Genomic DNA, 18,554 nt, shown 5'->3' with positions numbered 1-18,554 from the left:
TAACTAGTTTAAGTTTTAGTCAAATAATTTATGTAATTGTAGTTTAAATATGTTCTATTCCATCATTATATAGTTCAGAAAATGGAGTGCACTGGAACTCATCATTGATAATCAATATGTTAGGAGAGAGATAATTTGAACAATTGAGAAGGGTTTAAACACCATGAATACTTTAAATTTAAGTCTAAAGTTTCAACAGAAATAACTAAATTGTTTTTCTTTTAATGAAAAGTTCAAAAGTTTGAATATATACAAGGACTCTCCTTTTAACGTAATCTTTATCCGAACTCTTGTTTTGCTTTCACACACTAAGATACAAATTACTTTCCATAGTTTCCTCATCGTTACTAGAAATTCCATGCATGAATAGAAATATATTTGTAGTTTTATGAATTTTCTGTACCTTCTTTTTTCCTTCACTTAAAAACTAATTAAACAAATAAAGTAATTAACATACGAGAAGGAAATTATTTTTATTTCATACAAATAAAGTAATAGATTTATATATTGTGGTATGGTTATCTTTTATAACCTTTCAGACATATTTTTAAATAAAAAAAAATGCGAGTGTCATTTTATTAGAATATAAAATGAGTATCATTTATTGCAAATACAAGAGATGGATATTTATGTAAAAACTACAGCTAGTGTAAGTTTTTATTTTATTAAGAATTTAAAGAAGATGAATGCATTAAAGGATCCTAATATTAATTAGAGTGTCTTTCCTAATTATCAATTATTTCTCTTTATAGAAGGGAATAACCTTTATTTTATCTTTGTGTTATGATTCTAGTATTTAATATTGATTATTTTATTTCCTTCTTTACTACTTGTATATATTCAAACCATTTGTTTTGATTTGAATAATAAGAAAGAAGAGATATTCATTCTCATATCCTTTTGTCCTCAGTTTACTCTTTTGTTCATCTCTGTTCCCTTTTGTTCATCTATGTTCTATTTTGTAATATAGTATCAGAGTTATGATCATCAGAGCTCTGCTTGCTACATTTATTCATGGGTGAAGTTGATGATCCCTCACAAGATCTTAGTTCACCTTACCATGTTAGTTCATCAGATAATCCTTCCTTTCTTATTGTCCCTATTATTCTTGAGGGACCAAATTATCATCATTGGTCTCGTTCGTTTCAAATTAGCCTAATTTCAAAGAACAAAATAGGTTTCATTGATGGAACTATAGAAGCTCCCAATCGTACCAAATCATTGTTTCCAACATGGCAGAGAGCCAATATGTTGGTTGTTTCGTGGATTCTCAAGGCTGTTTCTCAATCCATCGCGCAGAGCATCATCTGTATGGACAATGCCTTTGACATATGGAATGATTTAAAGGAAATGTTCTCACAAGGAGACATGATTCGTATTTCTGATATCCAGGAGATGATTTCTTCTTTTAAACAAGGTGAGTTGATTGTTACAAACTATTTCACTCAGTTAAAAATTATTTGGAATGAACTTGATCTTTTCCGCCCGTTACCTGCTTCTTCATGTGCCTCTAAATGCAATACTCTTGTGAATGTTTCTAAATATAAAACACAAGACCAAATTATCAAATTTCTAAGGGGGCTAAATGATAATTATTCGACTGTGAGAACTCAAATTTTATTGATGGACCCTTTGCCATCCTTGAATAATGTTTGCTCTCTTGTTACACAACAAGAGAGGCAAACATTTGGTGATCAATTCAAGACAATGATTGCTACTAGAAAATGAGGTTATAAAAACAATGCTACAACCTATGGCAGAGGTGTTGGATACGGAAGAGGAAGCAATGGAAGAGGATATACTTCCAAAATTTGTAGTCATTGTGGAAGGACAGGGCATACCATTGATACATGCTATAAAAAGCATGACATACCATTGATACATGCTATAAAAAGCATGGCTTTCCACCCCATTTCAAGTTCAAAAATCAGAATAATGATCAGAGTCATACTAATGCAGTTTTTCAGAATACAAATTTCAATAATATTGAGCAGAATCATAAAGGTTCAAAGTCAGAAGTGGAGTCTCAACAAATTGGTTTTACTCCTGAGCAGTATCAAACATTGTTAGCTTTTTTACAACAGACCAAATCCAGTGGCAATACTTCTAATCAAGTCTCTATTATTCCCTCCAATCCCTCCAATCAAACAGGTAATAATTTTATTTCTTCTTTTAGTTCTTGGATTATTGATAGTGGTGCTACTGATCACATTTGTTCATCTTTAACTTATTTCACTTCATATCATCAAATTGATCCTATTTATGTCAAATTACCAAATGGAAATCAAGTCATTGCCAATTATTCTGGAAGTGTTTTTCTCAATCAAAATCATGTCATAGACAATGTTTTGTACATTCCTTGCTTCAATTTTAATCTTCTTTCCGTAGCAAAATTGATTGATAAACTATCTTGTGTTCTTACCTTTGACTCTAATGGTTGTCACATTCATGACAAAATAACAATGAAGATGATTGGAATCGCTAAGACGCAAGATAGACTTTATATACTCAGGATCCCATCTTACCAGAAATTTCAAATGAAACCCCTTGAATGTACACACACCATCAATACTGTTAATGTCAGTGCTAGTGATCTAGAAACCCTTTGGCATTTTCGATTAGGTCATATTTCAAATAAATGTATTGATGTTATCAAGAATAAATTTCCTTTTGTTAAATATAACAAATCTTTTGTTTGTGATGTTTGTCATTTTGCAAAGCAAAAAAAGACTTTCTTTTCCTATTAGTACATCTAAATCAAAAAAATATTTTGATTTGATTCATGTAGATGTTTGGGGACCATACTCAATACCATCAATTCATGGTTATAAATATTTTTTGACCATAGTTGATGACTATTCGAGGTACACATGAATTTTTCTTTTGAAACAAAAATATGAAGTTGTTAAGGTTTTGGAAGATTTTGTTATTTTTGTTCAAACACAGTTTGAGACAACAATAAAAATAATAAGAAGTGATAATGGAACTGAAATTTTGATGACTAATTTTTTTGTCAGTAAAGGAATAATACATCAAACATCATGTGTCAATACTCCACAACAAAATAGTATAGTTGAAAGGAAACATGATCATTTATTAGATGTAGCAAGAGTTCTTATGATACAATCTCATTTACCCAAGATTTATTGGTCATATTCTGTGATACATGTTGCGCATATTATAAACATGCTTCCCACACCTGTTTTAAACTATTCTTCTCCTCATGAAATACTTTTCAAAACTGATGCAAATTTTAATGGATTAAAGGTGTTTGGTTCTTTATGCTATGCTAGCACCTTGTCAACAAATAGAAGAAAATTTGATCCAATAGCATCAAAATGTGTTTTTATTGGTTTTCAATGGGGGACAAAAGGATATATTTTGTTGAATATTCAATCAAGAGAAATTTTTGTGTATAGGGATGTTGTCTTTTATGAACATGTTTTTCCATACCAAAGGGTTCAAGATACTAGCAATGAAACAAACAATCCCGACGTTAATGATCAAATTTTGTTTGCTGAAGATCAATTTGTCTTAAGTCAGCCATCACAAGCCATTCTTGCACCTTGTGATAATGTTGAAAATAGACATGATAATAATTGTGAGTCACAAATTGAGGTTTCAGAAGAAGATTGTTCCCATATAGACCAAAACCTCAATGAAAATCATGATATAGAACAAAGTTCTGAATCAGATCCATCTGTCTGAATGAGCACAAGAATAAAAAAATCACCTGAGTATTTAAAGGATTATCATTGTAATCTTAATGTTTCCAGTACATCTTCAAACGTTAAATATCCTTTGAATTCTGTTTTGTCTTATAACAATTTATCAGGTTTTTTGACCATGATGGGGTTATTTTTTTTTGTTTTTACCAAAATGGGTCCGTTTAAAAAAAATTACAAATTTAGGAAAGTCGTGCCAATTCGACACGACTTCATATGCAGAAGTCGTCCCAATTAGGCACGACTTCTGCCCTTTCATACTGAAGTCGTGCCAACTTGGCACAATTTCTGCCCTGTCTTAATGAAGTCGTGCCTACTTGACACGACTTCTGCCCTGTCATACTGAAGTCGTGCCAACTTGACACGACTTCTGCCACGTCAAAATAGGACCTTTAACGGTCGAATGGAATTAATTTTTTCCTATATGGTATTCTTAAAAATTAGGAAGAAAATTAACTTTATGCACAAAAAATCCCAACAAAATGCATAGATATCAAACTTCTAAATATTTCTTTTCCTCGAACTACTAAAAGGCAGTTAATTGATAAGGACGCAAGACTAATATAGTATGAGCAAGTAAGTTGGAGGAGTGACTATATCTTTAAATGATTTAATTGAATCCTAGATCTATTTAGTAGAAATAAAAGATAGAAAAAGTGTGTTTGTTGTGTACTCGGGCAAGAGCTATAAATCTATTATTGTGATAGAGATTAATGGAGACAATTTAACAAATTTGATCTTTGACATTTACATCTCTTTCAAATTTGTGACTAGGTCCAACTTGGTTGGTGGATCAGTTTTCAAATTTCTCAAACATGCTCACAAACACTAACAACCATACTCTTTTGTCAAACAATATTTGTTGTTAGAAGGCTTAACACAAGATAAAATAACTATCTTTAACATTTATGATATTTCCTTCTTTACGATCTTTCAGTTTCTCCTAACAAGTGGATTTTGGTATGTTTTGACATATGGATATTGATTCTTAGGTAGGTCTTGGATCTCACAAATTGGTATTGACTCTCTCGAACAAATTAGTTTCGATTCTTTCAGACAGGTGAATCTCGACTCTCTCACTTAGACATGTATACTTGTCAGGTGCTTTGATGATAAAGAAATAATTAATTAGATTAAGTAATAACCTCTAAAAAACACTCTCCTTACATTGTCAATCAAGTCACCTGTTTATATTGCTTTTTTATTAGGCTTTATCAACTTTATTGAGCTTTTACTTTTTATACTTTTACTAAGTGTATTCTTAATATTTGGGCTTAACCTTTGAAATTTAGTACAATATCAAAGTTATTTATTCTATTACCTTTTCCTATTTTATTAATCAAAATCCTCTGTTTCATTTTAATCACATGGTATTTTGATATTCAGGAGATAACGACCTCTCGATCTTTTGGTTAGACCTTTTGAATGTTTACCAGTGAGTTTTACCTGATAATACAATACCTTTAAATCAAGCACACTCATGGACAAATTTAACATATGTTATATGAATAAAAAGAAGAATGTAGCAGTACACACATGAAAACCAAATACAACAAAGACGAAGACAAGGTGGCTTACCTATTGTAGATAAGCGAGAATGATGAAAGTAAAACAAAGATCACTGACAAATGGAGATGAAGCACAAATGGGGACAAAGAGAAAACACAATGGCGAGGAAGAGACAAATTACAAGAGAAAAGGAAAAGGGAAAGTGAGCATAGACATGTCTGTTTTGTTTTATGAACTTGAAGAAATTTTTCAATTTATTTGTTATTAATTGAATTAACATAAAAACTTATTCTGATAAATTCATTTTTAATTCTTATAATAAATATTTATTATATTGATTAAATTAATAATTGATAAAATAAGTTTTACATAATTATATTATACTATCTTATTTATTATTGAAAATCTCACATTCACGAAAGATAAGACCAATTTATAATAACAAGGAGAGCCCAATCTTTATTTTACAAGAGTTTTTTTTATAAAGATTAGTTAAATTTAAACTCAATTCCTAATATTTATTATTATAAAAAAAAAAACTCTTAACTTCCTTGGTGGGTCCATAAACAAAACATGTGACTTCACATTTGAATATTGATCATTAAGAGCATTCAAAAATTGCATAGGATGATCTTCTCTTTTCTTTTGAATAATGACAACAAGAACACCACATGAACATTAAGCATTACACACGCAAACTGGGCTGGTCGAAAATTATCTAGTTCATCCCACATGATACAAAGGTTGATAAAGTATTATGTGATAGAAAGATCTCCTTGCTTCAAAGTAACAACATTAGTTTTTAACTTGAAAATACGAAACAAATTACACTGGAAATATTTGGATTTCAAATCATTCCAGACATCCTTTGCTTTGTGCATCAATAAGAGCGCTTCGACTAATTTGCTCGGAAAAAAATGCAAAATCCAAGGAACAACCATCTTGTTGCACCTTCACCAAACCAGATACATCAGATCATTTTTCTTAGGTTTAGACATAGTCTCATCCACGAATTCAAGCTTATTTTTTTACGCTTAAAACAGTTTCCATGGATCGATTCCAAGAATGATAATTGTTATCATAAAAAGCAGACAATACCAGACAATTAGTGGATTCTCACTATGATGAATATACATGCGAAACTAAAGTGTTTGAAAGTCTTCTGACATGGAAAAGAAAACAAAAGAAATAAAGAAAATAAAAGAATCAATAATGAATATCAAGTGATGACACAGTAAAACTCTTCCTAAAAGAAAATATTTTTTACTCTTGATACCATGATAGAAACTACGAAAGCAAAAGAAGAAATAAGAAGACGAAATATATTATTAATTAATGTATATACACGAGTAGAGAAAGACATTATATAAGAAAGATAAGATAAAAATCATCTACCCAAGTGAAAACAGTTTATCCCAAAATTAACCATCTAACGCTAAATAGATGATGACCGTCTAACCTAGAATAGATCGTCTAATATTAAGTAGACACTAACCAATTAATCCTATGTAGATCGTCTAACACTATATACTATCTAACACAACATTAAAAATAAACTGTCTAACCCAAAAAATAATAATAAAAATAATTGTTATAATAATTTTTCATTTATATTTTATTTTTATTACGATCAAACATCTTTAAGTTTTAAAGTTGAAATGTTGAAGAGTCAAATACTAAAAATATATTGTTATTTTACACACACGCCTCAACCACCGAGGAGAAAATGATTTGTGACCCTTTAATATGGAAATGTCACAGATTAATGGGCAAATGACTTTTACTTTATTAGCAATTCTAAGAATCTGAACAACCTTGACTCTATTAGGAGGTTTTCTACATATGGTCTACCAACTCTAGGTTAGTTCAATTATACATTTGATCCCACTACAAAATATGACTTCACTAGTTGTGCATTATAATACTAACATTTCTGTTAACAAAATGTCCCTTTTATCATAACAATTAATCTATGGAGTTATTTCTTATTTGAAGAAATATAATATGCATTTGTTTGTATAGTCAAAGACTATTTGTAATTATTGAGATTGTGCAACAGAAAAACCATGTTTATAATCCAACATAGTTCTCCCTCACAACTCTTTCTTCTTTCTTTGAATTATTGAGTGTTGCAGGAATCATAATTCTTTGGTGTTTAGAACCTTCACCCAGTAGCAGCACCCTTTTTGTGGCTACCTATTTCAAAGTTTAATTTGGAGTAGTAACATGTTTATAGATAACAATGAAACTTAAGGGATAATATAGAATGCAATGATTTTGATGTCATCATTGATAGCAAGAAGGACCACCACAAAAAAAGAGAGAGAATGAAACAAGGACCACAAAAGGATAATAATTGTTGGTGAACCATGGCCACTAATAGAAAATTCTTTATGGAACAGCAACACCAATAATAGCTGATAATTAATTACAATACCACTAATAGTTATTCCCCAATCGTACTTATACAGGGCATCCAAGCCTTTCCAATAGCTATGAACAAGATAATATTCCTTTTATATTTTTAATTTTTAATTCATGGAGATGCACAAATATTATATAAATAGGTTCTTTGTTACCTACTTCCAACGCTAAATTTCATTTCATTTTTAATCTTGTTTCCAACACAAGGCTGATCCAGCTGGAATAACCTAAATTTTTTGCTTTAGAAAAGCTTAGGGTATCAGCATACTTCTCATGGGATTACATAAATTATATTTTCATCATGATATTTACGTAACACTATCATGATTTTCAATACATTATTTCATTGTAATTCTATATATTTTATACAATTTTTTTTTATATAACCCTGTCATAATTTAAAATAATTTGTTCATGATGATCTTCAATAAAATAAAATAAAATGGTTACAGCTTTTAACATATGGTTGTTTATTCCATTGCAGAATTAAAATAAACAATCTGAATAGAGCGTAGCCGTTGTTGTAAAATATGAAATATAAAATGTTGCTTGAACTGTTGGGTTCAGAATAAAATTTTCCTCCTCTCTGTTTTATTATTATTAGTATTGGGAGTTGGGATACTAAGCACGTGGCACATTTATGATGCCGTTGAATTGTTACTTCTGTGCATGTAGAAGCCAAAAAAAAATACTGAAAAATAAAGAAATAGAAGTGGATCTGGAAAAAGACAACATAAAATGATGTTTATTATTTACATGCACCACACGTTTGAAGGTACTACTGTTTAATCTAATGATGGAAATCTTATATCTTCTTAATTGGCTAATTCTGATATTTTTGTGTCTTGAAATCTATATTTTGAGTAAAGAGTTAAAAAATTGATATTAATTATTGGAATATGTGAGATTTTATGTTAGATCTTTGAGTGAGGTTGGAGTCACCCTTTTTATAATTTTTTTTCTTACTATCATAAAATATACTTAGTTGAATTATCTATATCAGATTGATGATTTTACAAATATCTGCTAGATAATTCCACAAAAGTTTCTCATGGCCATAATCATGACAAAACAAAACTCCCATGAAGACAACTTTTAACATCCTCTTGTAGCTAACACTCAATGTCTCATCTTAGGATATATTAGAAATCAATAGACATTTATGATGAAACATCTCTTCCTCCTTGTTAAATATATGTAACAGTAACAGAATAGAGACCTATATATATATCTTTCAATTTTTTTTATAAGTGAGATCATAAAAAAGTAGAAACACAAAAATAAATTACACATAATGAAACACCATGTTCCCACTCAATTTCCTTCCTATGATAAGTTCTGCTCTCCTGAATAGACTATTAGACTAGTTATAATTTTAAAATTATTGTAAGATCAAAGTATAACTTCATCCCAATATTTAAATCTTATACTAAATAAATTATAAACCAGATTGTCCCAAATACCAGATAACTACATTTCATATTCAATATTTAAAATCAAATAACGTTACTTGAGTAATTAGTCTTAGTCCTGTAACAATTTATATTTATTCAGAGTAGGTGGATAAAAGAAAACAAAATCATGCACCTATGCACCATTATTTTTAATGCTTCTGCATGAAATACAAGAAAGCAAGATAAGAAGTTATTAATTTAAATCACACATTTTTTAGTTGTTCATTAAAAATCCTTATTGAAAAAGTAAGACCCAACAATACAGTAAATTTTTTAATTCTTTTTTAAATTACATCCCATAAAAAATAATAAAAATTGTAAAATAAAAAAAATAAAAAAATGAGAAAGAAACAAGGTTTTCCATCCCATCATTTGAAAGCATTGGTTGGTACCCATAATTTTTTATTTTGTCGGCGCTCTATGCTGCACCTCCTTATCTCTTCCACTCTTTTGTTTAGGCAACCGTCCTTCTCATTTAAACGGTACATAATTCACTTTTTCTCTTCCTTTTCTATCCACCATTCATACATGCCGTTTAAATATCATTTATATAGTCTGTTATTCCGTTGAGATCTTCCACTTTTACCCTCACTTTTTTTTTTTAATTCTTTTTTATTCCTTCATAATCTAAATTGCTCCTTATTTTCTAGATTAATTGAAATAGTGATAAGAAGTGATCTCTTACTTTTTTGGTCTATTTACATAACCATAAATTTGCTTAAAGCAGTAGTATCTTTTAAGTACTGTACCACATATAGAACAAACCAACAACATAGACCCTGATTGATGGCCATGCAATTTATACAACTTTTTAAATGCAGTAGAAAGCAAACATGGGCTGCATTATAAGGTAAACCAATTGCACAAGTGTGGTCTCAGATGGCAAAGGATCACTGCACAACATCATCATTGCAAAAAAATATAATATCTGAATAATTTTTTCCTCTCTCTTTAACAAAGTGAATGAATTTCATGTATGTATATATATATATATATATATATATATATATATATATATAATATAATGTACTTTCTGCCATGGTGTAATTTGATTGGCTAAGTAGATGGATAAGCTGTTGTAAATTTTAATTATAAATAAAAAAAAGTGTGTACTTTCTTTCAGCAGTAATTTTGTGGGGCAACTAATTGACTATAGTACCCCTTGTTGACCCTTATCATCTATTAACCCATGTGTGTTCCTTTCCACTGCCAACAACAAAATTTAACACTCCCACCAGTTATTCAGACTCAAGTATTGCATGGATAATTCAGTACACCTCTGTCAGAAAAAATAAATAAATTCATGTCTATACAAAATTGATGATATTATTTAACAAAAGGAGAGCAATATTTATAAACATAATTATTAAAAGTCTTAACATGTTGTTGAGTAATTCCTTAGTTCTTTAATATATGTATATAATGAAATACATATTTTACATCATTAATTAATTAAAACTATGAGAAATATAACTTTTAAGTAGTTTTCTAAACACAAGTGATTCACCCTTTTACATAGTAATCAGTTCTATTTCTACAAGGAAAAGTGACATACTAATCTGTAACATATGAGTGATAATAATATATATGAAAAATGTGTGGAAAAAGACAATGAATGGAGATGGAGAGAAATAGACAAGACATAGTTAAAATATTGTCCTAGAATGCAATGCCATGTCACACCTGAGCACTCCCTTTCATATGAGTATGATGTATGAATTTATGGTGCAGGTTAGTGATGGGATATGGTGTATGTGGATGCTACACTAACTGGGATGAACCACAGAATAAATGCACCCAGGCCTAACAGATACTGTTATATACTAACCTCATCCACCACCAGAAACCAATTCAATATGGGATACTTTTTTTTAGGTAAATATGCTGTTACTAAAATATCTTTTATTCACATTTTTATCTACCTACAAATCATGCTGTTTAATTTTATAAAAAATATTTTTTTTAAACAAGTTAAATTTATTTTTAATGTTTAATTATATTAAATAGTTAAAGAAATACGGTATATGTTAATCTTTTTCGAATAACAGGAGAAGGGTAGTTTGGTAAATTGCAAAGTTAGAGTATTCTAAATTCCAACCGAACCGAAGCTGAAATGTAAAAATGTCGCGAGTGAGTGAGAATCGCAATATCAATAGCAACAGAGCATGCAGCTGTTTTATTTATTTTATTTATTTATTTATATTATTTTTATCTAACAAACAAAGCAAACTCTTTTCTCTTTCTCTCACTCTTTTCTCTATACAACTTGGAAGCTTTCTCTCTCTAGAAGCAAGGTCTCCCTCCACCACTACCACCACCACCTCTACCTCCAATCTCCCTCTTATACACGCACAGAGAGACTGTGTCTGAGACTAATTTTTCTGTTAATGGATTCCTTTTCTCTTCTACAATTCCAAGCATCTATTTTCGGTATTTGTTATTCCATTCTCTCTCTCTCTTTTAATATTTTTGGTTCTCATAGTTTTTTTTCCCTTTAATCTATAATTTTTTGGTTTATGAACGGCGACCCATGATGCGGGTTGGATTTTGTGTTGTGCAGGTTCGATCAAGTTTTGGGCTTTTGGCGGTAATGTGGTGGTTGAGTGATTCCTTCTTGTTGCATATCTATGGCTACAGATTCGTCTTTTGAGGGTGAATTGCTTATTTGTCTCTCTGTTTCTTCTAATTTTCATGTATAGTGCTCACTTTTCTGTTCTGTTGAAACTGGGATGATTGAATTCTCTCAAGAATTCTCTATCTTTGCTATGTTCAGGCTCATGAGTTACTTTCCGCTTAATTTGACGATCCAGGTGTAGATTAATCTCTACGGTGGTATTTTAGCATTTTGGCTTCTCTTATTTTTCTGAGTTTTGATTTAATTTATCGTGATCTCTTCCTGTGTGCCTTTTCTGAATATTGGGTGCTGATTAGCTTTTGATTTTATTTTATTTTTTTAATTTTTAGTTCACCATAATAGAGGTGTTTATTTTATACCTGTTTTTGTTTCTATATTTGATTTGATTTTTGTTTTTATTTTTATTTTTCTTTCTGACTGTGTATTTGGGGTCGTAGAACTGGCTTCTTGAGAACTGCAAAATTCTTGATTGTATTGTCGTATAAGGAAGGAAGCATGGTTAGTAGCTTGTAATTTGGTATACGATGGGCCAGCTAATAAATTAGCGGTCTATGGGTTCTATATTAGGAGAATGGAGTCTCCAATAAAGGTCAAAGAAGATTATGTCTAACTGCTTAATTGTCTTACTTGACTAGTCCATTGCACGTTGTCTCCTATGTTTTAATTTCTTACCGTGTTTCAAATGGTTGTATGTCCCTGTGGTGCAAAGTCAACTGGTTCCAGTTGTATACCTTTCATTATGTTATTTGCTTTGGCCTTCTTTGTAATATTTTTGAAGTAGTCAATGTTTTATACTATAACAAAATTGAGGTCATAACTTGTCAGATAGCCTACTGATTTATTACGTATGTAAAAGATTATTGCAATAATAATTCCTTTATTCTCAAGAAATTTGAAAAGAAATAAATTATGATGACATGTCTAGCATGAGTACAAGTTATGGCTGGAGTCTTTGTGGATCTAGTCTTGTCTCTTTCACTGCTTGGAAGTTTTGATGTTGGAATATTTCCATGAATCTGTTGTGCAGATAATAATATATGTTTTCTTTTGCTTAACCTCAGGTCTTGCTCTTGATCCTTCCAAGTGCAGTAAATTGAGTATGGAGGAAAAAAGAGAACTTGTATATGAAGTATCTAAGTGGTCTCATGGTGCATCTGAGATGCTGCAGTCATGGAGCCGTCAAGAGATTTTGCAAATATTGTGTGCAGAAATGGGAAAAGAGAGAAAGTATACTGGGCTGACAAAGTTGAAAATTATAGAAAATCTTCTAAAAATTGTTTCTGAAAAGAAATCAGGGGGGCATGAAACTGCGACAGACCCTGAACCACATTCCTCTCCTGCATCTGGTCAGAAACCTGCTAAAAGGCAGAGAAAATCTGAGAATCCTTCTCAGTTACCTGTTCCTGTGACCAGCATTTCAGTCAATAATAGTAGTGATTCTGTTAATACTACATACTGCAAAAACTCAGCCTGCAAAGCTACCCTGAATCAAGCAGATGCATTTTGTAAAAGATGTTCATGCTGCATTTGTCATCAATATGATGACAACAAAGACCCTAGCCTGTGGTTAATATGTAGTTCTGAGAATCCATTTCCCGGTGTTTCTTGTGGCTTGTCATGCCACCTTGAGTGTGCTTTAAAACATAATGGTTCTGGAATTGGCAAAGATGGGGAGCGTCCCAAGCTTGATGGAGGCTTCTACTGTGTTGCTTGTGGGAAAGTAAATGATTTACTCGGGTAATCATACTTATGCTTTTCAATTTCTTAGATGACATCTTTATTGATTTTAAAATTTCTGCTTCTTTTTTCCCTCTCTTATCTTGGAGTGTTTTACTACACTTGCAAATAATTAATATGTAACGGGGTTTTAGAAGATGGTATTTAGTCAATTTTCTTGGAGTGTTTTGCTACACTTGCAAATAAATAATATGTAACAGGGTTCAGGAAGATTGTATTTAGTAATTTGCTGTTTGCAAAATGCATCAAAAACTTTCAAGATAGACAAAAATTGGGATAAAAAAAGTCAACTGAGTCATCACAGAATACCTTTCATGCTAAAGTTCACATCCTGTCCAACTATATAAAACGAGTCAATAATATAAGATGACGGTTGTCTCTTCGCATTTAAAAAAAAATCTTCCTCCCCTTTTGTTTTGCTGAGTTCATAAAGCTCTAGGTTGTGTATGTCAAGTTGGATCGTGGCTTTTAGTGCATAATCTGCTTTAAACATGCATAGGACTGATATTTCAAGAATAATCTTAGGCATGATCGGTTTTCTGAAAGAGAGAGATTGATTATTTGTTGAATGTTATTTTTGATTGCTTAGCTATGGTAAGACACTCTACTCAACATTATGGCAAAGACACTACTCTATCAAAATATGGTAAAGTTGTTTTTTTACTGTTGTGTATGTGCCAAATTACTCTTAGGATGAAATTTTGTCAATGTGTAAGGCTAGATGAATCTCATCTGGGCTTGTTTATCAAAATATATTAGATGCTGGAGAAAACAACTGATGGTAGCAAAGGATACTAGACGTGTAGATATACTCTGTTATCGTGTCTCGTTAAGCCAGAGACTTTTACAAGGAACTGAAAAGTATGACGAACTTTATAAAATTGTTGATGAAGCAGTGAAGAAACTTGAACCTGAAGTGGGCCCACTCACTGGCTCACCGGTGAAGATTGGTAGGGGAATTGTGAACAGGCTTTCTTCAGGGCCTGAGGTTCAGAAACAATGTGGTTTTGCTCTTGAATCGCTTGATTCACTGCTTTCGAAATGGATCTTGCCATCATCACCCAATCCAACAACTCAAGGTGAATTCTTCGTTGTTATTTTTTTCTCAATTTCCCTCGTGTATCTATATCATTGCAATTTCCCTTGTGATTTGTGTTATATATGGAACTAACTACTTTACGACTTCCATTTATTTTAACTTAACTTTTAGATCTTGTTTAGGTAATTGGTAAGACATTGAAACACTTGAGTTGAAAGAAGAAATAATTTTATAAGAATAAGATTTATGTTTGGGAATGGTCTCCCAAAAGTAATTTGGATAATTGTTGGCTGTAAGTTAGTTTACTTTTTGTGACCCAAAAACTATTTCTGGGGTCATCAGCCAAACACGAGACATGACTGACTTCATAGGTTATTTCTTTTGTTTATGAACTTCTATTGGCTTTTTTGTATCGAAGCACTTAACTATGGTATTGGATGCAAATGTTGTACAGTTATCAGTAGATTAATTTTTCTGTCCCTGGGTGTAGATTCTCGAATAATGTTATAAGATTGATCTCCGTGTGTACATCACATTTTCAGATGCACATTTTCTGGCTCCAAATATGGTGAGGTTTGAAGATGTCACTGCCACATCCCTCACTATTATTTTGGGTACCAAAGAACCCTCTGGTGAAAATATCGCGGCTTATACCATGTGGTATCGCAAAGCTGATGAAGTAGACTATCCCATGGACCCGACATGCACATCGTTGGTACCAAGTAGAAGGTTCAGTGTCAGGGGTCTACTTCCAGGTACAGAATACAGTTTCAAAGTTGTTTCAAATGATTCGAGGGAGTCAGGTGTGTGTGAAGTTCAAATCACAACAGAGCTTGGCGAGGATGAAGTCCCTAATTGCTCAGCAACAGAGAGAAGTCAAAGCCCAGTAACCAACTGTAGCAGCCTTTCCAATCCGTCATCAGTGGAAGATGAAACTAATAACTGCAATCCATATAGTGACCTGACTGATAACCGAGGAGGTCATTATCCTCCTTATCACAAGGAAAGCGACCAGCTTGCTTCTGGAAATTTATCTAATGATGCTGTTAACTGTTCCAATATAGATGTTGTGGGTCTTCCTCCTGATGCAGATTCTTTGTCAGACAAGCAGCATGCTGTAGGAATGACTGCCTCCATACCTAGTTCTGACGTGCTAAAGCTGGAAGACAAGCACTCGCCTGAGGAACAAGTGACTGAGGACATGAGCATTGACGATGGGTTGAATTCTCCAGTTCTAACGGGTAGGGAATGTGTGCCGTTGGTAGGTAGCTCGGAAGGAGGCTTGCCTAATACTCCCTGCAAGTTGGAAACACTTAAGGATGGAGCAGGAAGGATTGGAAGATCCAAGTCCAGTGCCAAAGATCAAGAAAATGGATCCGGGAAAAGGGAGGGCCCCCAGGATGGAAGCACATCCAAGAAGAGAAGCGGAGAAAGGCAAGATGAGGGCCGTGTCGCTAATGGCTTTTCGGAGCGTGATTTTGAGTATTATGTGAAGGTGATTAGATGGTTAGAGTGTGAAGGGCACATAGAGAAGAACTTCAGGCAGAAATTTCTGACTTGGTACAGCTTAAGAGCCACCCCTCAAGAAGTAAGGATTGTGAAAATATACATTGATACATTTCTCGAAGATCCAGCATCTCTTGCAGAGCAACTTGTGGACACCTTCTCAGAATGTATATCCAGCAAGAGAATATCAGTGGTGCCAGCGGGGTTCTGCATGAAGCTTTGGCATTGACCAGTTTTGTAGGTCCAGCTACTACTCCCAAGCTTCAAGCCCCTCTTGGCTTCTCACGCTGTAATTCTTTAGATTTTTAATTAATATTCTTCATTTAGACAGAGTTCAAATACATATATTTATAAATTATAATTTATTTCAACATTATCATTCATATTATCATGTAAGTAAGAATTTTAGATTTACTTTTATTACACAGTTACTATTTCAAATTCATTTTTTTTTTCACTTTGCAACTCGTCGTTGCTCTTTTTGGTGGGTAGCATTGAAGGATTTATGCTAAAATTGATATTTCTATAGGTGTAGTATTTTCAAGTGAGGCTCTAAATTGGTTAAAAGCTTTTGAATTTTACCAATTTGATTGTACAGGATATATTTTAGTGTTGACTAAGACATCGCTTAAATTAAGTGAACATGTTACTAATTGTAGGTAATCATTGGTAGAGTAATAGTTAGTAAATGTTGATGAGTTTGTCCATAAAGGCATGCAATTGCTTTAACTCTTCCGATTCTGCTTAAAGCATTTCACTGTCTTTGTTAGTTGAGTTCTGTTGTGAAGCATGCATGAAACTGTACAAGTTAGTAATGGCGTGTTTGACAAAACTTCCTGCAAGAATATCAATATCATGCTTTGTTGGGCCACCCTCGTCCGTGATTATTGCATGAATTGGTTAATGAAACACGAAATTTGATTTACCAATCTTTTTTGGTTGTTTCCCAAGGTATCTTCCAATTGATGACTGGAATCATCCTTTTCAAAACAAACATATTCACTGATTCAAAGATTTTTATACATGAAGTTAAGAATTGAATCTTTATCAAGTGCTATCTATCAACATTGTGTTGTGCCTTGTTGTTTTTGGATTTATTTGGTGCATGTTTGATTCATCATAATTGTATCTACTTGATCAGGGAATTGACATTTTTCTGTGAAGTAAAGAGCTTCACAAATGTGAAACTCAATACTTCTCTAGCTAGTGCCATTACATGTTGATGGAGATAACTTTAAATATGAACTTTTCAACTACATAAATAAATTTAGCAGCACAATTAATTCAAAACTTTAATGCAACACATGTTTGAAGACTTTTCTCATCTATACATTATATAACTTGTTCATTTCTAGTTAATATAAAATTCTAAACTAGTACTTGAACTCTGATAAATCGCATTAGCTGAAGTTTGTGCTTAATTATAGAAATGTCAATACTAGGACGAGAAGTACTGTTAAAAAAATCAAAACCTTTTATTATAAATCCGCAAATGTTTGACTCAAACAAGTGTTTACTCTTGTTTTGTACAATTCTTAATTTTGAACATTATGACGTTCTCTTTTTTTAAATTTCAACTAATGTTATTATGCCCACAAAATGAAGGATTGTAATAAGGCTTTTTTATATATGATGGTAAAAAAATAAGACTTACAGTTGTTTACATTGTGCAGTACTCAGTTTCTTTTTTGAACATTATTCTGTTCTAATTTTTAAATTTTCAAATAATGTTACTAAGTCCACGAAATAAGGGATTATAATGTAATTATTATAATTTGATGCAGTATGTTTTTTAATAGATCCATTTAATAAAATTAAGTAAACACTTAATTTAAAACTATATTTTCTTTGCATGCTTTTGTAAACCAAAGACCACAAAAACTGTATATGACTTTCTTCGGCGCCATACTTATTGTCCATTGCATGAAGAATGATAAAATGGAAATGATAGAAACAAATAATAATAAAACATTTAAATTTTAAATTTCAATAATTTATTATTTAAGAAAATAAAAAAATGAAAAAAAAAGAGGGCAAAGTTTGGCATGTGTCACCATCGTTGCATGGTTGATATTTTGAAAGAAAATGGTATGTTGATTATGTGAAATAAAACTGTAAAAGTAGAGAATTGGGAGTGTTGATGAAATCAAAGGTTTGAAGCCTAATTAAACTCTCCCTTCTCTTGTGTCCACCGTCTATCACATTATAGTTATAAACTGATACTACAGTTATTTAATATTTGCAGTAATCAAATTAACATTTTCATATTGGCTTTTATTTCTTTTTCAACTTCTTTCTCTTTCATCACTCACACTATGTTTATGTATAATATATCTAGATGGATCTGGCAAACACACTTATAGTTGCATACTGCAAACATAAGTGTTGAAGTTGAAGGTTGGATTTCAAACTTGAAACATACTCAACAAAATTATTTAGCATCGCAGTGTATTTCTTATCAACATGTGCTAGTTTGAATTAGATTAAATTTGGATTTTTCATATCAAATTTTGAAATAGAAAAGA

The 18,554-nt window shown here is 31.7% G+C and overlaps 2 protein-coding genes across 4 annotated transcripts; both read left to right on the top strand.

Annotated features, from left to right (window-relative positions):
- The first annotated feature begins 1,014 nt into the window (after nucleotides 1–1,014).
- LOC150028827 (uncharacterized) lies at nucleotides 1,015–1,728 on the top strand. Its single transcript, XM_090300142.1, has one exon. The coding sequence runs from the start codon at nucleotides 1,015–1,017 to the stop codon at nucleotides 1,726–1,728; it is 714 nt and encodes a 237-aa protein (XP_090156268.1).
- Nucleotides 1,729–10,960: 9,232 nt separating this feature from the next.
- Nucleotides 10,961–16,474, top strand: LOC137807324 (VIN3-like protein 2). Of its 3 annotated transcripts, XM_090300793.1 has the most exons (6): nucleotides 11,339–11,542; nucleotides 11,673–11,764; nucleotides 12,809–13,484; nucleotides 14,074–14,130; nucleotides 14,244–14,563; nucleotides 15,066–16,474. In XM_090300793.1, the coding sequence occupies exons 5-6, from the start codon at nucleotides 14,263–14,265 to the stop codon at nucleotides 16,256–16,258; spliced, it is 1,494 nt and encodes a 497-aa protein (XP_090156919.1). In that variant the 5' UTR covers nucleotides 11,339–11,542; nucleotides 11,673–11,764; nucleotides 12,809–13,484; nucleotides 14,074–14,130; nucleotides 14,244–14,262; the 3' UTR covers nucleotides 16,259–16,474. The 3 variants fall into 3 exon arrangements, with proteins under 3 accessions (XP_090156920.1, XP_068464023.1, XP_090156919.1); XM_090300794.1 differs by lacking the exon at nucleotides 14,074–14,130 and having other exon boundaries at nucleotides 10,961–11,542; nucleotides 14,381–14,563; XM_068607922.2 differs by lacking the exon at nucleotides 14,074–14,130 and having other exon boundaries at nucleotides 10,961–11,542.
- Nucleotides 16,475–18,554: the final 2,080 nt, after the last annotated feature.

Source organism: Phaseolus vulgaris, chromosome 3 (assembly GCF_051622355.1).
Source record: "Phaseolus vulgaris cultivar YP4 chromosome 3, ASM5162235v1, whole genome shotgun sequence".
Classification (NCBI taxonomy): Eukaryota; Viridiplantae; Streptophyta; class Magnoliopsida; order Fabales; family Fabaceae; genus Phaseolus; species Phaseolus vulgaris.
Note: the sequence above shows the minus strand (reverse complement) of the source record. Positions and strands in the feature narration are given on the sequence as shown.